Raw genomic sequence first — 21757 nt, 5'->3', positions numbered from 1 at the left:
GTCACTGTGCTTTGGCCTCGGTGTACTGTGAGACTTTTGGAATGACATTTATTTGTACAAACTGAGGATCTTGTCCAGATATATTGAAACCTTGGTTGCTGTCCAGGTTTAGCAGGAGAAAACATATGGTATTTGTTCAGAATGTTTTCTTTCCCCACAGTCCTAGGTGACGTTTGAAATGAGCCTTCAGACTGAATAGTTCTCGTCGCATTATGGGTTCAAGGAGGTCAAGCAAGTCTTGCAGGCAAAACAGTCTGGACTCAGGGATTTTTTACTAAATTTAATTTATTGTCAATTAACACAAAATTGTGATCACTGAGTTAAGTTTTGAGTTAAAAAAGAAAACATAAATAAACAAACACTTAAGTAAACACCTTGCTCCCCCTTCCTAGTCTGAAGTCCCCTTATTTTCACTGCAGGTTATGCTCAGTCCTCCCTGGTCTCTTTGGTGAGGCGACGGGCAGCACAGGTGTTTGGAGTCAAGTACATAATGGTTTCTGTCTGACACTCCTTGCTGGTTTTCCTTTGCCTCTCCTTCGTTCTTAGTGTCCATGCCTGGCTTGGGTCATCTGTGGGCTTCAGTTCCTCAAAGGTGTCCCTCCCTGGTGTGGGGTGCCCATAGGCTGTAGTCCCTCAGGGGTCTTCCCACCCTGGCATGGCTTGCCAGTGGGCTGAAGTCCCCTATGAATAACCCCCTTTGGTGTGGGGACCTTCCTTCAAAGAGTGCCCCTGGCCGTGTTTCCACCACAGCACCTTCAGCAGCGCATCTCCAGCTGTCTCCTCAGCCACGTGCCTCCAGCCATCTGTCTCCATGAGCATCTTCCTCACTCTGGGGGCTGCAGGTTTTTCATAAATAGGTTGGAGCTGGGGTGCCACAGGCTAACCTGCCTGGCTGCAGTTTTGGCATGCCATGTGTTGCTGTCACCAGTTCCAGAGGTGGCTGGGCTCAGCTGTGACTGTCACAGGGCAGCTCATGGCCTCTTCCTGCACAGCTCCCCACCACAGGCCCTGCTACCAAAACCCTGCCGTGTATGTACCAGGTGACAAATAAGGCTGAAAGCCCAAGCTCTGTGCTGTATTTGTGTTTTGATAATGTGTATTCTCTTCCAAGCTTGATGGACATGTCAGGAAGGTATCTGGAAATCAAGTCCTCTGTTAAATCTTCATTTTCTCTTCTTAGAAATAATTGGCAGTGGAAGCATTCCTTGGAAAAAGGAATATTAACACATTCATGTGGGCATGCACACATGCTTACCTCCTTTGTCACTATCGGGCACAGTGGAATCATTACATATGTTTCTGTTATTTGGAGCTCTGCAGGGTCATGACATATCCTTCAGACTTACTTTTTATTTCCTGATCGATGGAGATGCAGCCACAGTCAAGTGTAAAATGATATTCATGTACCTTCTGCCAAGAAAGGGAAAAAAAAAAAAGAACAAGGAGAGAGAAGCTTTTCTGATAAGACTGAAATCAGAACAAGATTGCTTGTGATAAAAGATTGATGAAGAGGCATTCACTGCTTGCAGGAGAAAACATTTGTAAAAACAATTGATATTGGAAGCTTTTGATCAGACATGCAAAAAAAATTCATTTTAATATTTATCGCTTGTTGCAAAATAGATAGGCAGCTTCTGCATGACGAGGTCATGAAATACGAGATTGGTTCAGGCAAATTCATTACTTTTGTCCTCTTTTTTTTCTATTTTGATATTAGTCTGCCTCTTCCCAACTTTATATAATGTAATTTTTCTGTCATCTTTTATAAAATACTTGGGTGCCCATCTGGTATGAGAGTAGGCATAAAAATACCTTTCAGAGCAAAGAGGGCCTAAGTTAACGCTCTAAGAGTCAGTATTTGTAAACCATATTAGAGATAAGCTCAGTAAGATCAATCCTCTTGTATGGATTTGTGCTAAATTACATTGACTGGTGCCAGGGCAGTCTGCCCTATTTAGTTTTTTTAAAATCCATGAAATAGACCCTAAGGGTTTAAATCAATGAAAGAAATTACTTATGTAGGTATTCTGCAATATTCTTGTAGAATTCTTGTGTCATGCAGGACTTGATTTTATGTCTAATTTAAACAAACAGGAAAATAAATACAAAATGCAAGAGCAGGGGAAAAAGAGGGTTCCATGAAGCAGAGGTGCATCATCCATTAAAATTGCACCACACTGTATTACTGTTCAGTCTAGATGTTAGCAGTGCAGATGCTGCCAAGCTTCTTAGTGCTTTTTTGGATTTTTCCTGACACGTTGCAGGGCTATACAATAATCAAATGCTTGAGGTCAGATCAGAATACCAGCTGTGGTGGGAATTGTGAGCCATGTACAACCACTAGTACCAGAGAAAACTTCTGTAAGAGGAGAAACTGAAAAGAATTGAACTGTTGATGTGAGAGAGCGAAGGGACATGATAAACATATATAAAATAACAGCTATAAAATGACTATAATTTAGGAAGTTTCATTCAGCTGTTTTGTGTGCATGATGTAGTGGGAGTTTATAATATGAGTGCTGTAGTTTGAGGGAAAACATCGTTATAGCTACCATGTTGACAGGCCCATTGGAAACGAAGGCAGTAGGTTTCCTAGGGGTTTTCCATTTGTGTTATAAAACTATACATCTGTGTATGAATAATAAAAATATCTACAAAGACTAGGAAATTAATGGATCCTCACACTGATATTACAGGTGTTAGGTAAAAAAGCCTTCCATGGGTAAATTTTGCTGTAACAGCCTTCTGCAGACTTTCTTATAATTTTCCCTTGAAGCAATTGATAGTGAGCATGATCCACGTGGCAATTCCTTTCTTCTCATCAAGTTATTATTATAGAGCACATCAGTTCTTTAATTGAACTTTGTGTCATAATCCTCCTATTCCTTGCTGCCCCAAAATTCTTCCTGCCAAAGTATAATATTTTACTATTCTTTAAAATTACAAAAACCAGTGTTAAGCAATAAGATGAAAACTAAAAATGATATTTTCTTACAATTAGAAGCACTGTAGAGTGAAAATCGTTGCACTTATTTTGATGGGGAAGGTCTTTGAAGATTCTGTTTTGCAGCTCAGAAGGAAAAGACATCTCACAGGATGTTAGGAATTTCTGAAAGTAATTAGTGATGTTTTACTGAATACTAGATTAAATATTAGCTTGGGAAGCTATGTAAATGTCCTGAGTGCAAGAGCGAGCTGCCCCTGGGCTTCAAGCATTTGCATATGTTCATTTAGAGAAACCTTCAAGTGTAACTTAAATATGTGTAACTATGTTTTCATCTCTATCACTCACTGATTTGTGCAACTTGTGGAGCACAGATTAAAATTAGCTTTTTTTTTTATCATGAGAAGACAGCTTTTAATAGTGAATTGCATCATTTTGTCTTTGCGAATATATCAACACTGCCTGTATAAGTGGTGCATCAGTGTTTATACTGAGCAAAGCTAAGATGAATCTGTTCTATGTGCATTTTTGTTCTGCATACATCCTGGGTGGCGGAGGCTGACAGAGGATTCCTCATCCCACAAGGTCTCTGTTGTGCCACAGCTCCTGAAGTACTGATGTATTATGATTAATACAAACATTGAATGGAAGTTTTTTAAGGGTTTGGAACATAATTTGGAAAATAGACCTTTTATCCATTTCTTCTTAGGCTTTTTTTTTTCCTCAGGTACAATGGGGGAATTGTCACTGGTCATTGCTGTCAGAAAATGACAGCACAGGTTTGCAAGTATAGTAGTCTTCATCTTTAACAACACTGACCCCCTGGAGTAGAATCTCTATGATTTTTCGAAAGATTTTTATACATAAAGCTTTATAGACCAAAATTCCACAATTTTTATGGGTGCCTTGTGGCTGTGTCTTTAAAGGTAATAAGTAGCAACAATTTTTTATATAAAAAAGTTCCATCAGGAACATAAACTATTGCTAATTAATACGGAAAAGAAAATCAGATATAATTAATATGGTTACACTTAATTGATACGTATGATTTTCCTTACCAGTTGTCTTAATTTTGCAGTATTTTTCACATGTTCCTTTTAAGGAGTTGCGTTAATATATTACATGTATGTGCAGATGATCACAGAGAGTTGAATGTCCAAGTTCACAAATGACCATTAAGCTGTGTTCATGGCCCTTGCTCATCCTTCTTGTGAACTAACACTTTTTAGCTTAACTCTCCTTGATAATTTAAGGCAGAGATGTCCCAACTCTTAGCTTGGAAGGGGGGTGTGGGAGTCCATAATTTTGCATGGAGGGAGGCACAAGGTGGCAAACCTGCTGCCTTGTGATCAGGTGCGTGCCTGTGCTTAAAGTGCAGCCATGATCAAGGCACCGCTGATCACATCAGAGGATAGATTGTCCTAAAATCCATTATGTGACTTGTTGGCCAGACAAGAGATTGGAAGTGCATCTAGTACTGTGACAGAGGACGTGGCTGCCTGGCCCCAAAACAGTTCTGCTCTGCTTGCTACTGACAGATAAGGAGCGTTCAAAAAAAAGGAGTCATGAACAGTCTGGGTTTGCACTACAAGTACTGTATGTGGTGTATCCTTGGATGTGCACTGTAAGTACGATGGATTAACGGTCCTTTAGCAACTGCTGGAGCTCTGGCATCTCCACGATTTGCAATCATACCATGATATTGAGTAGGTCCTTCCTTCCAGAATTAGGTAGCATCATAATGACAGGTTATCCATTTAGTCTAAGCTTACAAAATCAAATTATTCTTTGATAGTAAAGAAAGCTGTACCAAAAGTGGTGATTCCATTTCTATATTAAAATACCTCATTTTGTCTCAAACTGAGTTTTGGGTTTTGTGCATTGTCAACACAGGACAGTGAAACACTTCATGTATCTTAAAGTCAGAAGAGGTGGTTTTCAAGCTTTTGCCCACTAGGTTGCTAATATGGTTCTGACTTAATTTCTGGTGTTCATATCTGGAAATGAATGTGATTTAGCTTGCATCAATTTAAAGTGGGTCTCTGTGCTAAGACTGGCAACAAGATTACCAATTAGTGCTTTGGTCTAATACTTTTTATTGTGATAGATACTATTAACATAAGAACTGTTTATTTCCTGTATTTCTACAAGCCAATTATGTCACACAGCAGTAGCCGTAGGTAGCAACAGCAGCTCTTTGGCTCTAGGTTCTAGCTTTATTCTATTCTATTTTGCACATTTTTACAGAGGCATTTCAATGCTCCTTCTCAGGCCCATACTCGGATCCTAGTCTTAGGTTTCTCACTGCCCACCCTGTTTGTATCATCTTTCACAGAAACCCAACTGCCTGAGCTCATAAGCTTCCTAAACCACCACAAAACAGGATCTAATGCCATATTCTCATGTACCAGTCCATCCCTGCTCAGCTAATCAGTGGGGATGTTTATGTTAAGATAGGAGCATAAAATAACTGCCCATGTGCAGGTAGTTTCCTGATTTAGCATCTCTATGCAAGCAAACAGGACCTATGTTATGTCCTTGTACTTCCTGCAAGTGATAGGAATACTGCCAGTAGCAGATATATCACAGTTTTCCATGTTAGCAAATGAGTCCCAGGTTAAATCATGCAAGTAGCAGAAAATCTAAAAATAATAACAATAAAAAAGCATTTCCAATGTTTATAAAAAACAAACATAAAATAGAACTTTTTTCACAGTTCCAAAAGATTGAGGAAAGCTTTTGTCTTTGCATCATGCTTTAGAAGAGAAACAACTTTGAACCCTTCCTACCAGAGAAGCAAATGAATTGCAGTCTCAAGGGTTCTGTGCTGAAAACCGTCATCATCTCCCAGTTGTCTAAATCTTTGGGTTTTTCACGGGATGCCAGATAAAGTCAGCATCTACAGTGACTGAGCTGTTTTTCACATAACCTGTACGTTGAGCCCTCTAGGTCCTCTTAGATCTATTAGCTATGGCCGCACAGATGCCTTCAACCCCTTTCAAAATGTATGAGTGCCCTAAGGCAGCTTGCATTCACAGGTGTGGGTGTGCAGCTTGTTGGAACTTGAATTCACAGCTTGGGTGCTGCCTCTCCAGGAGGAATCCCTCATCCTGCTTGTTTCGTGTGAAAGCCACATCCTGCCATATCTAGAAAGCCATATCAAACTGGCAGTGCCTTGTGACAAACAGCATCCAAAACATGAGCAATGGTCTTAATTATTTGCAAAAAACATTGCATCCTTTTGCATTCTTTGTTGTTCCCTCCCCTTCCCAATCACAAGACAATTGAAAGCAGTAATTGGTAATTTCTCATCAATCTAATAGTGTTGAAAATCTTATTTTCTTTGTGAGTTTGCTATATTAAAATACTTGTATACTTGTATAATTGATTCTTGTACTTAAAAAAAAAAAAACAGAAAAAGTTGAACTAGAGGAATTCTTGCTAGTACAAATTTACCTAAAGGCATGAAAGGCATGGATGCTCTGAAGTACAACTGGTACTAGAACCCAAGTAAACTGAGTTTCAGTCCTCTACCTGAATTAAAAAATAAAAAATTTCCATACATTTTAGAGATAAAAAAGGCAATAATTTATTGAAAATTGCAAATTAAAAAAGATCTAGCTGTTCTCCCTTGTGTTTAACTTACACAAACATCTCAGTGTTGAATAAGGGAAATTCCTTCCCTTGGCAGAAACACAGGAAAGCTCCCAGATCTATGGCCCTCCCTATCCACTCAAACCAGCCCATCCCTGTTTCCCCTGCATCTTTTCTGTTTTCAATTCCAGTGGTAGCTTGTATGAAGAAAGGAGGATAATTTATGCTATACTTGTAAGGGTTTCAGTTTTACATCCTGTTAATTGCAGCCAGCCAACTCTAGCATCATTTAAGTGGACACTGATGAAAGCATGTGAATACAAGCTCCGCTTCGCTCTTAACTGTGTGCTTCTAAACATGCACATACTGTCATTGAATTCACTTCACAGCTTTTCTCACTCAAGGCAAAGAGGATAAAAACAAAAGGAAAAGAAAAAGAAATGTGACTTTGTGCTTGTTATTGGCATGAATGTTTGTAGTCACTTTTTGAGAGGGACCTAAGTTGAGGCTGGACAAGATCAAAGGGTTTTAGGAAGCGGGATCTGTAGCATCTGTACCACAAATTAGTGTTGACCCTTGCAGACATAAGAGCAACATCGGCTCTTACTTCGCAGTAAGATGAAAATTCTAGGACTGTTAAAGCCGGTCCCTGGCTGAAGTCGGAAAGTATTCTCACACCATGAAACAATAATGAACACAAAGAGGCGCTGTGAGGGTAAGGGTTGCATCTTACCCATTGGAGGATCCATCCACTGTGATGAAAGGCACGCTAAAAGACAGAGACAACACTCGCTGCGTTCTGACGTGACAATCCCTGTCACAAAGAGCTAGAAGCTGTGCTGGTAGTCTGTATGCTTTTACTCATTGAAGTGTGACAGTCATTGGCTTTGTATTGTTTTTTTCTCGCCTTTACTGTGTGGTTGAATTACCTGCTTTCCAGCTTTAAAATGTGTCTGTACTGTACTGCTTGTTGAGCTCTAAGACAGAGATGGTTTCCAAGTCCAGGCTTACAAAGCTTAATTCCCATTGCTAAGGAAAGTTCACAGGAGTTTGTATGCTTTCTTGGCACAACTGTTAACAAGGCAATTGTTTTTAAAATAATAGATTTTTAAAATGGATTTTTAGTGGAGCTAGCCAAGTGAACCAGGTCTGATCCTCTGGAGAAACCATGATGATGGTTTTACTAGATACACCGGTAGAAAGAAATAGTTACAATTGTAAAACCTGTTGAATCTCCACCCTGTAAGAAAAATGGTCAACTAATCTTTTAAACAGAAGTGTTTTAGTTCTGAACAGAGGGCAGCAGACATTTACTAATCTTCATTTAGTCATACTGTGGTGCCTTTATCTGTTTCCTTCAGTCCCTATAAACCTAGATAAATGTAACTTCCAGCAGATCACTGCACAAGAGTCTGTGACTAGCCAGTTGTTGTTGGCATCAATTTTAATAAAAGTATTACCTTTAAATAACAGTAGTACGTCCCCCTCAGATAATCTGAAATGTGTCTGCCAATGCCTTTGACGGGAGCTCAGAATTAGACAATTAGGGTGTGTCTGCACTAGTGTCTTAGTTTGAATCAGGAGTGTACTTTTGAAATAGATCTCCTGATCATCCCCATTTGCTGTGTTTTGGTTTGCATCATGGAGCAGCCTCAGAGTGAATGAAGTAGATGCCTCTTGAATGAAACTAAACAGGGAGATTAATTTCAGGACTTCACCTACTACACCCCAGTTGCAAAAGAATGTGCAGTCATTAAGACTAGACTAAGTCTTAATTAGACTTAGTCTATTAAGACTAAGTCATTAAGACTAAGTCATTTAGACTAGAGGTAGTCTAAACTCAAAAAACCCAACCACCTCAAAAACCTCAGCCCCCAAACCTTAGCATGGATGTCAGGTCCTCGGTACCAACTGTTTTGCTGTGGAGAGCTGCTTCTATTGGTCTGCATTACTTGGTAATTCAAGTTAGGTTGCTTGCTTGGCTACTTGGTAATGCAGACGTAGCCTGACAGAACTGAAGAAACCTCCATCTCAGGAAAATTTATAATTTTTGAAGCCTTAACACCACGGAATTTCACAGCACATGTCCCTTCCCTATGAACGCTTACAGATTCCCATTCTTCCTGCATGTGTTTTCAGAATCTGAATCTTGATCTGAATCCAAATTACACAAATTCTCATCCACATGAAAAGATTGGAATAATCCAGATTTTTTAGATGTTCAAAGTAAGAGTTAGAATTTATCTGTGACACACATATAAAAATGATGTGATATGTTGCAAACTGAATGTATGCAGAAGAGAGAAGGCCATGATCCAAAAATCTTCAAATAAATTTTCAGGAACCTTTTGTCTTGATAATCTATGCTTTCCTAACTAAATCTGAATACTCAACTTCCCTATCATAGCTTGATGCTATATGACTAAAGATTTCTATCTCAAAATTGAATGGCTCCAGAGGGAAATTGAAGGGTTTTTTTCCAAGTACAGATAAAAGCACACTCTTAACACAGGTCTCCTTTATCTTTTTTATGGGTCATTATTCTCTTGTTCTGATGTTCAAAAACTTCTTTCATCTGTGACTCAACAAGGCTTTCTCACCTCCCTTTTATAGTGGTAAATTTAATATACAGGTTGGTTATTTAGCAGAATGAGTCTGGATTCACATTTATGTCATGTTTTCCATTTATGCGAGACATTTTTTGAAAAATCACACAGATTACTTAAAAGTAAAACAAAGGATCTTTTCATTTTAACAGCAAATTTTAATTCTTTGTATTATATCTTCTTAGCATTCACCTTGTTTGTGTTAGTGTGTGTTCTTCCTTTTAAAATAAGACATGATTATATATGGGATGGGAAGGAAAGAGGTGACAAACTATGTCCACATGTCCTGGGCATAGGGATTAACTTAGTATACGAGTGTTTTCCGATATGGCATATATCTTACAATTAGGGATTGTGAAGAATCTGTAAGCTGTCTAACTGTTTTGTAACATACCTAACTATACCTCTAGCAAACCTTTCCCTGCCTCTTCTACCCCAAAGTAAAATTCAGTTAGATATGTAGCTGTGCTGCACGATATTGCACTACATAGATTTTCCAGCAATGCCCGGTAGGTTTCTTTATGCTGCTGGGATATTTTTGGTACGCATATCCCCAAAATCAAATCTAAGACCATTTTCACCTGGCATAGTAACTGTTAGGTTAAAAGCAAGCCTTCAAGTAAAATCAGGGAAAGCTCTGGAAAATATTTGATTTCTTGTCCATGTTTTTAGTAGTGGGTTAACAAGTTACCAAGTAAGCTCACACAGGATGCCCACTAAGCTTTATTTATGGCTGCTCTCATAGCAACTGCTCAAACCGATATATAGATGCATACACTGGGATAAGTAGAAGACCAAAGTGCTCTTTGGTTGGGATGTATACCAGACGCTGGCCATAAAGCATGAAAAAGACATCTGTCAATGACTAGTTGAAGTAATTGAAATAAATATTTATAGCTATTAAACTTTTGATGCACTAGGCAATAAATTCATATGAAAATTCACTTTCCACAGTGGAGTATTAACTATACATAGGAAATATTTCAGAACTCTTTGGAGAGCGGAATTTCCCAAATTCCTTTCTGCAACCCTACAGCTGCCCCTGTAGTCCCCCCAACAGCACGAGGGACCACTGAAGTATTCAGGAAGTTTTCAGAGTTCTGCGTACTAAGTGACTCCCCACTTTTTCAAACACAGTTTATGTCTCATTTATGTCCTGACACCTATATAGGTGTCAGTATGAGGCCACTTTTATGCCTATTCCCCACATGCTCACTAATGCTTAATGTACATGTTAAGTGACAAGAGAGAAGTGTGACCAGACTGGCAGCTTCTACATGGCTGAGAAAAGTTAAAGAAGAATTTAAAGCAAAGAGGAATTAAGAATTAAATCTTATGTTAATCAAACAACATATAGTCTACAGTCCTGAGGCCATGCTGCATGCTGCAGACTGCTAACAGTGCTGGCTTATGAGACCTTTTCTGAGCTTAGTACCTTTTATCGCCATTTAACCCAGAATAAAATGTGTCCAAAATGTAATTCATTCAAGCATTTTGCAATATACACTTGTTACTTGTTCTTTTTTGGTGTAGCTTGAGAAGAAATCAGAGCAATGGAAAATATGATCCATAGCTGGAAAATAATAAGCTTTCTTATTTTATGTTTACAGCTGTAGATAACATGTTTAGAGAGTGTAAGTTCTATCAGGTAGTTCAGTGCAGAAGATGGAATAATAATGACGTGCACTCAACTGCATTTAGGAGGCAAGCAAACAGTCACAAAAACTTAACTGTGTTCATTTTTAATTTACTATTATAAACTTTTCATTGATCTGTTACTTTCTATACAGACGTTATAATAAATTGCAATTTTACAGGTTGTTCTTAGTGTACAGTACATGAAATTACAAGAAGGAAAAAATTGTTCATTTACTGAGGAGAAAAGTTTCATTTTAATTTAGTGTTCATTTGACTCTATTTCTCTTCCATTTTATATCAGCATGATATGTTCTTAATGTCACTGTTGAGATATTAAAAGCTTTGTAAACATAATATCAAAAAGTTTGGCTGCCTTCTATGTCTTTTGCAGATCATTATGCAGAGTTTTAAAGGGAATAACAATAATCTAAGCAGGTATTTTAATGTTGCAAACTGTCTCATATGATGCCAATAAAACATTTTTATTTAGTTTAAGGATTAATTTATCTTTCAGGAATTTGTGCTAGAAGGCCTACATTCAAGAAAAGTTATCATATTAATAAAGTTGTGGTATTAGTAATGCCATTTGGAAATATGTATATAGCATTGCTAAGGTCTTAGATTGTGTACAAAAAATAATAACCCTGCAAAGTTCCTAAGTAAGCATTATGTCTGCATTCCCTCCACTGAGCTAGAAATTAACATTAAAGCTTTGTGTATTATAATGTGAAAAAGGTGGAAATGAAGCATAGTGATTTGTAAGTGAAGGAAGAGGGGGAATTCTGACTTTGTTTAAATTTAATGTGAGAAAGTTTAAATAGTATTGGTTGAATATGTTTCCATTTCCAGCAAATCAGTAACTCATTAAGGGACTAGTCAGTATAAAATTCTAAGTCTTGTACTTCTCTTTAAAGAGTATCATTCAGAGCAGAACCTTTGTAATATATGATCTATTGTGTTATGCTGTAAATCAGAGGATTTTATTTTTGTAAAAGCTAGTCAAGGCTTCCTGCTACATGGAGGGACCATTAGCTGGAGGAGCTGTAGTAAATCACACAATATCTACCTATTTCTTCTTGTCCAGCTTCCATTGTTCTCTTTGTAAAAAAATAATGGAATCATAATTTGAATTTGTATGGATTAACCCTTTTTGTATGGCATTATATTAAAAAGTACCTGATAGAAGCTAAATAGCAAGCAGTTCTCATAGTGGGTATATTATGTTCCACATGGAAATTCAAAGCAATGGTGAGATTTATGGTTTTATGTAAATGTCTCAGGACTCTCAGGATTATCTTTCCTTACAAAGCGTACATGGAGTTTCTTCCTCTCACCTGGCACTTGGATATGGGACAGAGTCTTTACAGAGGTCTTCAGAAAGTTCAGTCTCACAGGAAGAGAAAATATATAGCAGTATATACCAATATTACTCCTATCCTTACTGTTTGCTCTAATCCTGAATTATCAATTGGCAAACACAATCAGGACTGTGACAACTTCTCAGAACATGAATGTTTCTCTAGGGGATGTTATAGAGTGGCCCTGATTTGTTACTCAGGGCCCTTTCCTGGATTCCACTAAACTTCATTTGGCTATGTAAAAATAATTATTTTGCCTTTTGCTCGGTCATTCTCAAACAGTAAGAGACAAACCCTATATCATACTTACGGTACAGTAACATCAGATTAGGTCTTCTTATATGAAAATATTTATTGTAATGCTGTTCTGTTTTGGGATGAAATTTTTCAGAGAGTCTTCAGAGTGTCAAATTAGCAAAAATTTGCAGGCATTACACTTCATTAGTGTGGGTCACTTTATCAGTCCCTAAAATGAGTCCAAAATGTATTGTATTCAATGTGGGATTAGAAAAAATCTTGGCAAGAAACAGCTTATTACCTTATGTCTCAATGAAGGTGAGGTTTTAATAAGATACCCGCAAAGACCACCAGTACTTAAAACAACCATACCATGTAAGAGAGAGAGAAAGAATAATAATGGATAATGTCAGAAGGTCTATTTTGAAATTAAGACATATTGAACACTCTAGGAACACTAATTCAGAACACAAATCCCCAGTTTTTAGATTTGTCTGAAGAAGGTTTAGCTTTTTTATAACGGGAGTGTCTTTCAGAGACGTTTTGGTTGCAGTCCTAAAGCACACATTTTAAACACTGATTTAGCCATCATCTGTCTTTTTTCTTTTTTTTCTTCACTTCTCTTGTTTCATGGCACAGAAGTGATTTTTCCCAACACATGAATCAGCCCAAACTTTAGGCTTCTGTGATGAAGAAAAAAGTTTTCATTAGCAACATGTGAATGCAAAAATCTCATCTTTCAGGAGGTATCTTCCAGGGCAGGATGTGACTGGGAATCAGTCTATTCCTTACCACCCCTGCACTCCTGCTCTCTAGGACATATTCTAAGACAGCCTAGCCAGGATCTGCAGACTCTAAAGGATAAGAAAATAGGAATTCCATTAAGTTTTTCTGCCCCACCACAAACTATTGAGGAAAAAACCTAATATTTGGGAAATACTGAAAGGCAGTGATCACCTTAGAGATAGATTTTGATAAGGAAGAGGTCTGTGCATGTAATTTACATATAGTGAGTCACATGTAAATGATTCACATAAAATTTGGGGTTTATTAATTTGAAATACATCTAAATGCACTGTCCTGCATTCTGTGCTGATGTATGATGCATAGGTAAGGGAGCTGCTAGCTAACCTGAATTAACCACTCCATGAAACCCACTTAGAAATCCTTTGCTTATTCTCTCCTACAGTTAGCTTGTCATCATACATCACACAGTCACTAATTTAGTAGAAACAACCAGATACATTTTCTAGTGTGTTATTGAAACTGTAGCTGCAATTAATACCTTTATTATTATTTATGTTCCAGAAATTTGAAGGGATTCCTCCTAAAATAATATTGGCCTGGTAATGACTTCTTAATTTTCCAGATTGAAAAGACTTGAAATAATATATTCTGTGTTTATTTCTTACCTGTAAGGCTCTGAAGTTTCTAAACTTCAGGCAAATTCAGCAGATACACTGTAATTCCAAATTTTTGCCCTTTATATAGATATCATGGACTGTGTTTATCTTTTCAAAGGAGAAAATCTGAGGATCTTGGCAGTTTCTAGCATATTTTATTTGTGTAACATGAAAAATAAAATTAGTAGCAATGAGCAACCATCATGTTTCCGTGTCCTCTGTGAGGCCAATTTAACATTCTGTGCACTTCTCCCCATCTTAGATGCCACAGTCCAGGAGTCATTGGCAGAGATACCCTCCCACTCAAACAGAGTTGCAGCTGAGTCACTGATTTTTAATAACTTGCTTTTTCTTCCTGTTCCCCAGGAGGGCAATGAATGGAGAATGTCTTGGAGGAAGAGGGGTGCTTTGGGCTGGTGGTTTTCTGGGATCATTGCACTCAATAGTATCATGAAAATCCTGTCATCAATTTCTTATATTGGTAATTGGGGTGCAAAGCTCCACAAAAGTGTACTTGCAACTGGAAACTAGAGTGAGAGCTGGAGGAGTCTCACTTTTCTGAGTGAAGATCAGTCAAGTATACCTGTGTTTAAAAGGAACTTTCATTGTGAAGTTTTCTGATTATCTTCAGTTCAAAGCTATGATCTTTATAATGCACGGTGAGGTAGCATAAGCTCTCACCACCTCTAATGGCTGCAGGTGGTAAGGAAACCGACAGGTCAAATATCTCTCCAGTGGCTCCCATCTAAGGGCCACACTTTTATATAAGCTTCATCTCCTCACAAAGAGTCTGTAAGTAACAAAATTCTCAAAATTTGTTCCAGATTTGTTCCAAAGTTAGGCTTACCTAAATAAATAGTTCAAGTCTTGGCACTATTCAGTTAGCCCTGGACTTGCTCTTGGGATAAAATAAAAAGGATACAAAAATGCAGATGAAAATTTAAGCGGGGGGAGGGGAGGAGGAGGGAGAGATAATAAAAAATATAACAAAATGAAGCTACAATAAATGTGGCTTATCTGGGAAACAATAAATTTATATTGCTGTTTACTGTACCCATCTTCATTAACTGTCATTACAGAAAGAAGCTTTAACCATCATATCACATTAAGCATGTCCTGTCCTTATTTTAAAGGTATTTTGAAGGTATATTGTTCCATTTCCTCTTAAAACAAGGCAATGTATTATATTCTAGCATCTTAGTATGCCAAAGGCCTGTCTCCCATCCACTGGTGTTTGCCACTGGTTGTGTTAAAAATGTAGTAATTCTCCATCACTCATTTGCAAATGGTTACTTTCAGCTTCACTGTTACCTGCTGAACTGAAAACTCCCGTGCACTCCTTCCTTCATTTGCTGCAATAGTCTGTCTTTGGAACTCTAATAGTAGTCCTTAAAATGATACTGGGTTTGGATTTAGAAAGCAATGACTCCTTTTTCATAGCACATTTTTTGTATCTTTCCTTTTATTCTATTTCTTTGGCACGGTCAATATTTAAACTACTGCAAGAACTGAATAGGAAGAGATTATAAAAATTAGGGTACAAATATTCTGCTAAGTGAAGGGTTTTCTGCCTTTTCATTACATTTATTTGAATAAATAATTTCAATAATACATCTATTTTCCTTCTAGGCGTTGCTTAGCACCCACAATATTCTGAATACTAAACAAGTACAGTAATGTATAACTCTGAAAATGTTGAAAAGGTGAACTGAAGGCAAATATAGATGTAATCCACAGCATCATAAAATAGCAAGTAGTTTCTGATTGCTGGAATTTAACTGCTAAGTCATCTGTGTAATTTAGGCCCAGTGGTGCACTGGCTTTTTCCCTTGCCCCATGTGGAGCAATATTTAGTTCACTGCCACTCAGCAGACAGAATTCACATAAATGGATGGCAATATCAGATCAGGGTGCTGATTTGCTTCATTATTTTAACAGTGGTTAATTTTCCCTTCAGATTTCCCCTTGCCATGACCTGCGGAAGAGTCTCTGAGCCCAAAAGCTTATTTGGTTTTTCTTTCTGTATCAGCTGGTTAAATAAAAGATGTTAAGTCTTCTTGCAAATCTTGCTTCCCATTACTTAGACCATCACGGCTCAACAGAATTTTAATACTGTATCTGTATCTTTTATTTTAGGTAATCTCTGCTTTCAAGCTCATTAATAATTCAACTTTTGCTCCCTATGTGATAACGGATATTTTTTTGTTGTTGCTTTCTTATTCTTGCTTTTATGAGTCATTGGTCTGTGATCAGGGAATGAAAATAGTGTTGTTCTTCCAATTGATTTCCTTTCTGTGTCTGCTGCTTTTAAGACTTTGTCTCTGTCCTTGGGTTGTGAGAGGGTTAGAGCAATAGTAGAGTGAGGTTTGGTGGGCTTGTTTTTCTCTCTTCTGGAAACGTCATACACTTTTTTTTATGTTTAGAAGGTCACCTTTAATGTCTCTTTACACTACCCATGGGAAAAGATTTTTCCAATAAAGTTGGTGGGTTATCTGCACTTTTACATGGGTCCTATTGGTTTGAAGAGGTGTATTGTGCTATAGATACTCTGGAGAGCTTTTTTATTATTTCCTTCATGCTGCAGATTAATGAGACAAAAATGTTCCCCTTGTCTTCCCATTTGATATTGAAATGCAGCACAGTTAAGAAAAAAACTAACTGGAAAGCCAACATTTTGATTCTTGTTGATTACTCCTAGAAGTTTAAAATACCTTTTCTTGAGCATTTACCTTGTGTGAATCTCTTACTGTGGCATCAGGCAGTCTATTATCTGCTTAATCTAAATAGGCAGCAATGAGGCAAACTGTTATTGTTTCTACTCTATAGGCCACAGGGATTCATGGGCAAAGATGGGCTCTCCAGATAATAGAAGTTTGAACTGGATCTTTGGTAGTGGAGTGTGAACAATTGCTTTTTGGTAGGCAACAAAAAAACCCCAAACACCTAAAAAACCCCAAATGGTGGTTAAAATGAAATGAAAATATTTCAGATTCCTTTTCAAGATAAAACACTACAAGAAAATAGCTTTTTTACATGCAAATCCAAGGCTTTGAATTCAAACTATTCTCTGCTCTAGTGTTTTTTTTTTTAAATAAAACATTTCAAAATGTAGCGTATTGCACTTCAGAAAATATAATATGACTCCTAGTGGACTATATATTTGTTAGATAGAGAACACTTTTTCAGTTTTGATGTTACTATCAAAATATGTTGTCAAGAAGATATCAAGCAGAAAACTGTCAGAACAAGAGGATTTCAGAGTTACTGAAACACAGTCATCTTTTCCCTCTGTCCTGGTTTCAGCTGGGATAGTTAATTTTCTTCCTAGTAGCTGACATAGTGCTGCGGTTTGGATTTGAGTATGAGAATAATGTTGGTAACACACTGATGTTTTGGTTGTTGCTAAGCGGTGTTTACACTGGTCAAGGACTTTTCAGCTTCCCATGCTCTGCCGGGTGCACAAGAAGCTGGGAGGGGGCACAGCCGGGAGAGTTGATCCAAACTGGCCAAAGGGCTATTCCATACCATATGGTGTCATGCTCAGTATAGAAACTGGGGGGAGCTGGCCGGGGGGCAGCAATCGCTGCTCGGGGACTGGCTGGGCGTCCGTCGGTGGGTGGTGAGCGGTTGTATCACTGTTTTTTTTCCCCTCCTGGGTTTTGTTCCTCTCTCGCTGTCTTGTTGTTTTCCTTCTCATTACAATTTATTATTATTATATTATTTTTGTTCCAATTATGAAACTGTTCTTATCTGAACCCACGAGTTTTCTTACTTTTGCTCTTCCGATTCTCTCCCCCATCCCACCCAGGGGGAGGGTGAGTGAGCAGCTGTGTGGGGCTTCATTGCCGACTGGGGCTAAACCAGGACACCCTCTCATAATGTAGCTCAGTCTCCCGAAGTGACCTTCTGGTCAGCCCACAGCTGGCAGCACCAAAAGATATTGTGTTAGTCACTCAGGATGTGCTGATGCAGCCCTGTGAATTTCAACTTGAGAATTAAGAAAAAAATATGAAAGCAAAAGTTTTGAATGAAAAAAAGTTTTAATTTCATCTGCTCTGAATTCATTTTTCCAAGTTAGCCAAAACCCATTCTCTGTAAAGAACCAGTCCTTAATACTGGGTTTCATCACTTCTGGGTCTTCTGAGCTCCCTTTGCTCTACTGCAAGGAAATACTTCATAATCTACCATATATACACATGCAGTATTTCCCTTTGGAATATGGATCACAGGCGTTAATTTGGATCAACAGATAAGACAAGACAATATCTCTAGAATCATTAATAATAGATATTCTCAAAAGAAATGTTTCCTGAGGAGTAAAACAAATACATGAAGAAAATGAAAGTGACATTGACATAAACAATTGTATCTTAGATTTGTGTTACAATGTAACCTAAGGCAAAAGCTAAACATTTACAGAAATAGTTTGAATTCTACCTCTTGTTTCAGAGAAAAAAGCTGCAGACCTAGCCCATCTGCTGTCTACAAACTGTAGTCTGCTGTAAAGCATCAGCCACCCTAATTCTGGGAACTGCTTGGTGATATTCTTGTCCAGATCTCTTCACAATTAAGATATGATCACAAACCTTTTTTTTTTTTTTCTTGTACTGTCTTCTCACTTTTCTTGCAAAGGTTGAGAATTACTTTCCTCCTTTAAACACAAGCCAAATTCAATTCAAATGTAGTCAGAAACAACATTACAAAACTGATGATTTGGGATTCCATGTTTATTACTGCTTGGTGACTTCCATATCAAATATACTCAGTGTACAAATCAAAGGATGTTGTTTGTTTCTCCTGGCTGCTGTCTTTGAAAACGTATCCTGGGACCTGCTAATTAAGCTTTCCTGTGTCTATGACCTACATTCTCATCGTCAGTAGTGATGTTCAGTGTTCCAAAGTTTGTTCTTGTTTTTGATAAAGAGATGCAAGAAAGCTAAGATACAACATGTTCACCTGCCATTTTAAAATGAAAACTTTTATTAAGTGAAATCCAGGAATACGCTGTTGCTATGGTCATATGGATGTATAATTGCCCAAAGTGCAAATTTTACATCTTTTTTTGAAGTATGTGGCTCTTGACATTATTGGAGAGAATAGTAGATAAGATGGGGGTCTATTTTGTCAGCCCTTCCTTTGTTTCTAAGCTAAACACATATCTTCCAGCCTACAAAAAGAACTGGAAAGGAACCTGTACTTTTTAAAGATCAATCAATTTAAACCATGCATCTAAATGTGTACAGCAGTCAAGATCAAGCAAGCATGGTTGAACAAGGTTGTGGTTTTGTGGGAGCATTTCGTTTGATTTAAGCAGCCCTTGCCATCCCTCTTACTCCCTCTTCTGCACCATCCCCTCAGTGTGACTGTAGCACAGCATCAAGCTGTGAACTGAATCAGGCAACTGATGCAAACTTTAGAAAGAAACAAACTGAGGATAGTGGATGGTGAGAAAAAATAAAAGGCAGGACAGGGGCTGCTTAAGGAAGCAAAACTGCCAGAAGAGATGCTCATTAAAACATGGTTTGACAGATTGACAGTTGATTAGGGGTTTCCAAGGATGTGAGTTTTTACATATATACCTATTTCCCTTTGTAATTCTAGCTGTAACTGAGCAAATCACTTTTGAGCTCCTCATTCGCCTAGGTTATTAATTTTGTTATTAATTTCTCTTAGGTTATTAAATTCTTTAATGTTATGCATTATTCTTAGTTGGAGAAGTTTTAGAGTGACAGCCACATTTTGGATTTTGTGTTAATGAATGAAATTATTAAGCTATTTAAATGGATCTTGTTAAAATCTTATGAGCAACAAGTTGTACAAAAACCCGAGACCTTTAATGTCAACATAATGTTTTAAAGTTGAAATCTAATAACTGCTTTGTTTGAATATTAAGACTGCAGCGTCCATGCTCTGACAAATCTCTTCTGTCTGATTACTGCTTCACTAAGGAGAGAGTGTGTTATTAAAAATTCAATTAAAAAAAAAACAGCAGATTTTTGGTCTTTTAGAACTGCATTACATAAGAAAGAAAGAGTGGAGGGGGAAGTACTGAGAAATAATGCAAGAGAATGCAAGAAATAATTAAAGAGAATGAAGGAAAACCACTAAACAGAAATGAGACCAGAGGACAAAAAGTGATAGAAGAGAGAGAGTGGGATAATAACAAGGGTATAAACAGCACTAAAATATCCATAAAGGAATCTTTTGCAATTAAAAGTGCATGTAATAATTGCAAATACAAACTAAACATTTTAAATATTGGGTAGATACTGATACAAATTCTTCTGAATTCTCTGTTCCTCCCAAATGTGATCAGTGGTCTGTCCTGACATTTCAGTGCAGACATGGCCAACCTAATGATGCTGTGAAGAGTTAGAAAATTATTTTCATGAGGGAAATTCAAACTTCTTTGTGCGTAGGTTGACATTTTTGTGTAGTTCATTCATGACACTGGAGAACTAGGTGTGGATCTCCAGGAGATATCACCCAAAAAAGAACAATTTTTGTTGCAAGGTGTGCTGTGGAAATATCAATACAAATCTTTCTTGAAAGCCCTTCATTAATGATAGGTCATCTAAAATCTCTATAGTTTCTAGTTTTGAGGTAATATTTTGCTTTCCTATTCTGTATTAGGAAAATGCTGAACAAAATGAGAATTCTATCCTTATTTATCATGGATAAACCTTTCATAAGATTCTTATTCAGCCTGCTTTTTTCTAAGACACAAGATCTGGAAAGACTGTCTAAGAATCACCTCTGATGAAAAAAAGAGGAAATACTTATGTATATGTGAGACCTCTTAGGCTAAAATGGGTAGCAATCCTTTTGTTTTACCAGCAAAGACTATAGCGGTCATGAGATCTTCCACAAGCTTTCTCTAATTCTGAAATAAACAGTTGAATGTCATCTTTGGAAAGAATGGGAAACTCATACTGAGTCTACATCTAAAGCCAGATTTATATTGAAAATTACGTTAGGGACAAGAAATAAGTATCAGTCTTCATCGGTAGCATCATCCCTGTTTCTGTTTACAAAGATAGGTTGGAGTAGCTTGGCCATGAACTCTCTGTGATTGTCAAATTTGACCCTAAATTGCTACATGAAGAGTGTGTATCACCATTATCTGTGCAAATGCATATTAAGTATTGAATATTCTTAGCACTTGATTTATAGTGCTCCCTCTGGAGTATTTCCTTTGTGCCAATAAACCAGACTTATTTAGAGCTGTTGGCTCTGATCCACCATTTCCTTGTTAAATGTTTAGAATTTGTAAGTGTTCTGACCCTTTTGCCAATGCAAGTAATCCTAATTCCAGCAATTTACACTTGTCACTTTGCTTTAAACTCCATTACCGCACACTGAAATTCTACACAAAATGGCTTGGAAACCATTTAACAAATAACAAATTGGAGATAGAGGGATTTTGTCCGTTATGTCACAATTAATTATTTATTGGGGTTTTGGTTTTGTGTTGCAGAACTGTGACCTGGCCCAGCAGAGTATCGTTCATATTGTTCAGAGTCCACAGAAGAACAGTCAGAACAAGGATGAGGCAGAAGATAACCGTGCTGGAGGTATTCTAAAAGCCTTGGAAAGAGAACCTGAAAGTCTAACTCGTGTAGATCTCAGCACCAGCATCCTCCCATCACTCTCTGCAGGGCTGGCTGTTATTCTGGATACTACAAAAACCAGCATTTCTCTTCCCTCTGAAAAATCAGGTAAATCAGTGGTTTGGTACATTTCAATACACAGACCTGAACATTTGTCCGTTTCTTTCTTAGGGTGAACAGTTCTATACCACAGGGAAAAAAACCCAAAAACAACATATGGTTTCTTTTAGTTATTAAACAAAAAATACAACTATATTAAGAGGTGATAAGCATCTGATGTGTCTTCTAGCAAAATAATTTTGCTTTGTGGATAAACAGAGTGATTTCTTGTGTTGTTCCTGTCTCTAACTTGTATTATGCTAATATT

At 37.5% G+C, this 21757-nt stretch overlaps 1 protein-coding gene across 2 annotated transcripts in view; it reads left to right on the top strand.

Moving 5' to 3' along the window:
* The window catches only part of PRKN (parkin RBR E3 ubiquitin protein ligase), an 802017-nt gene that overhangs the window by 256668 nt on the left and 523592 nt on the right, over positions 1–21757 (top strand). For both annotated transcript variants that reach the window (XM_075499098.1, XM_075499097.1), the window contains exon 3: positions 21258–21498. In XM_075499098.1, the coding sequence (XP_075355213.1) occupies positions 21258–21498 (241 nt within the window). The remainder of the gene's footprint in view (positions 1–21257; positions 21499–21757) is intronic.

The sequence above is a fragment of the Mycteria americana genome, chromosome 3 (genome assembly GCF_035582795.1).
Source record: "Mycteria americana isolate JAX WOST 10 ecotype Jacksonville Zoo and Gardens chromosome 3, USCA_MyAme_1.0, whole genome shotgun sequence".
In the NCBI taxonomy this organism is placed as follows: domain Eukaryota; kingdom Metazoa; phylum Chordata; class Aves; order Ciconiiformes; family Ciconiidae; genus Mycteria; species Mycteria americana.
This window is presented reverse-complemented; position numbering and strand designations above follow the sequence as displayed.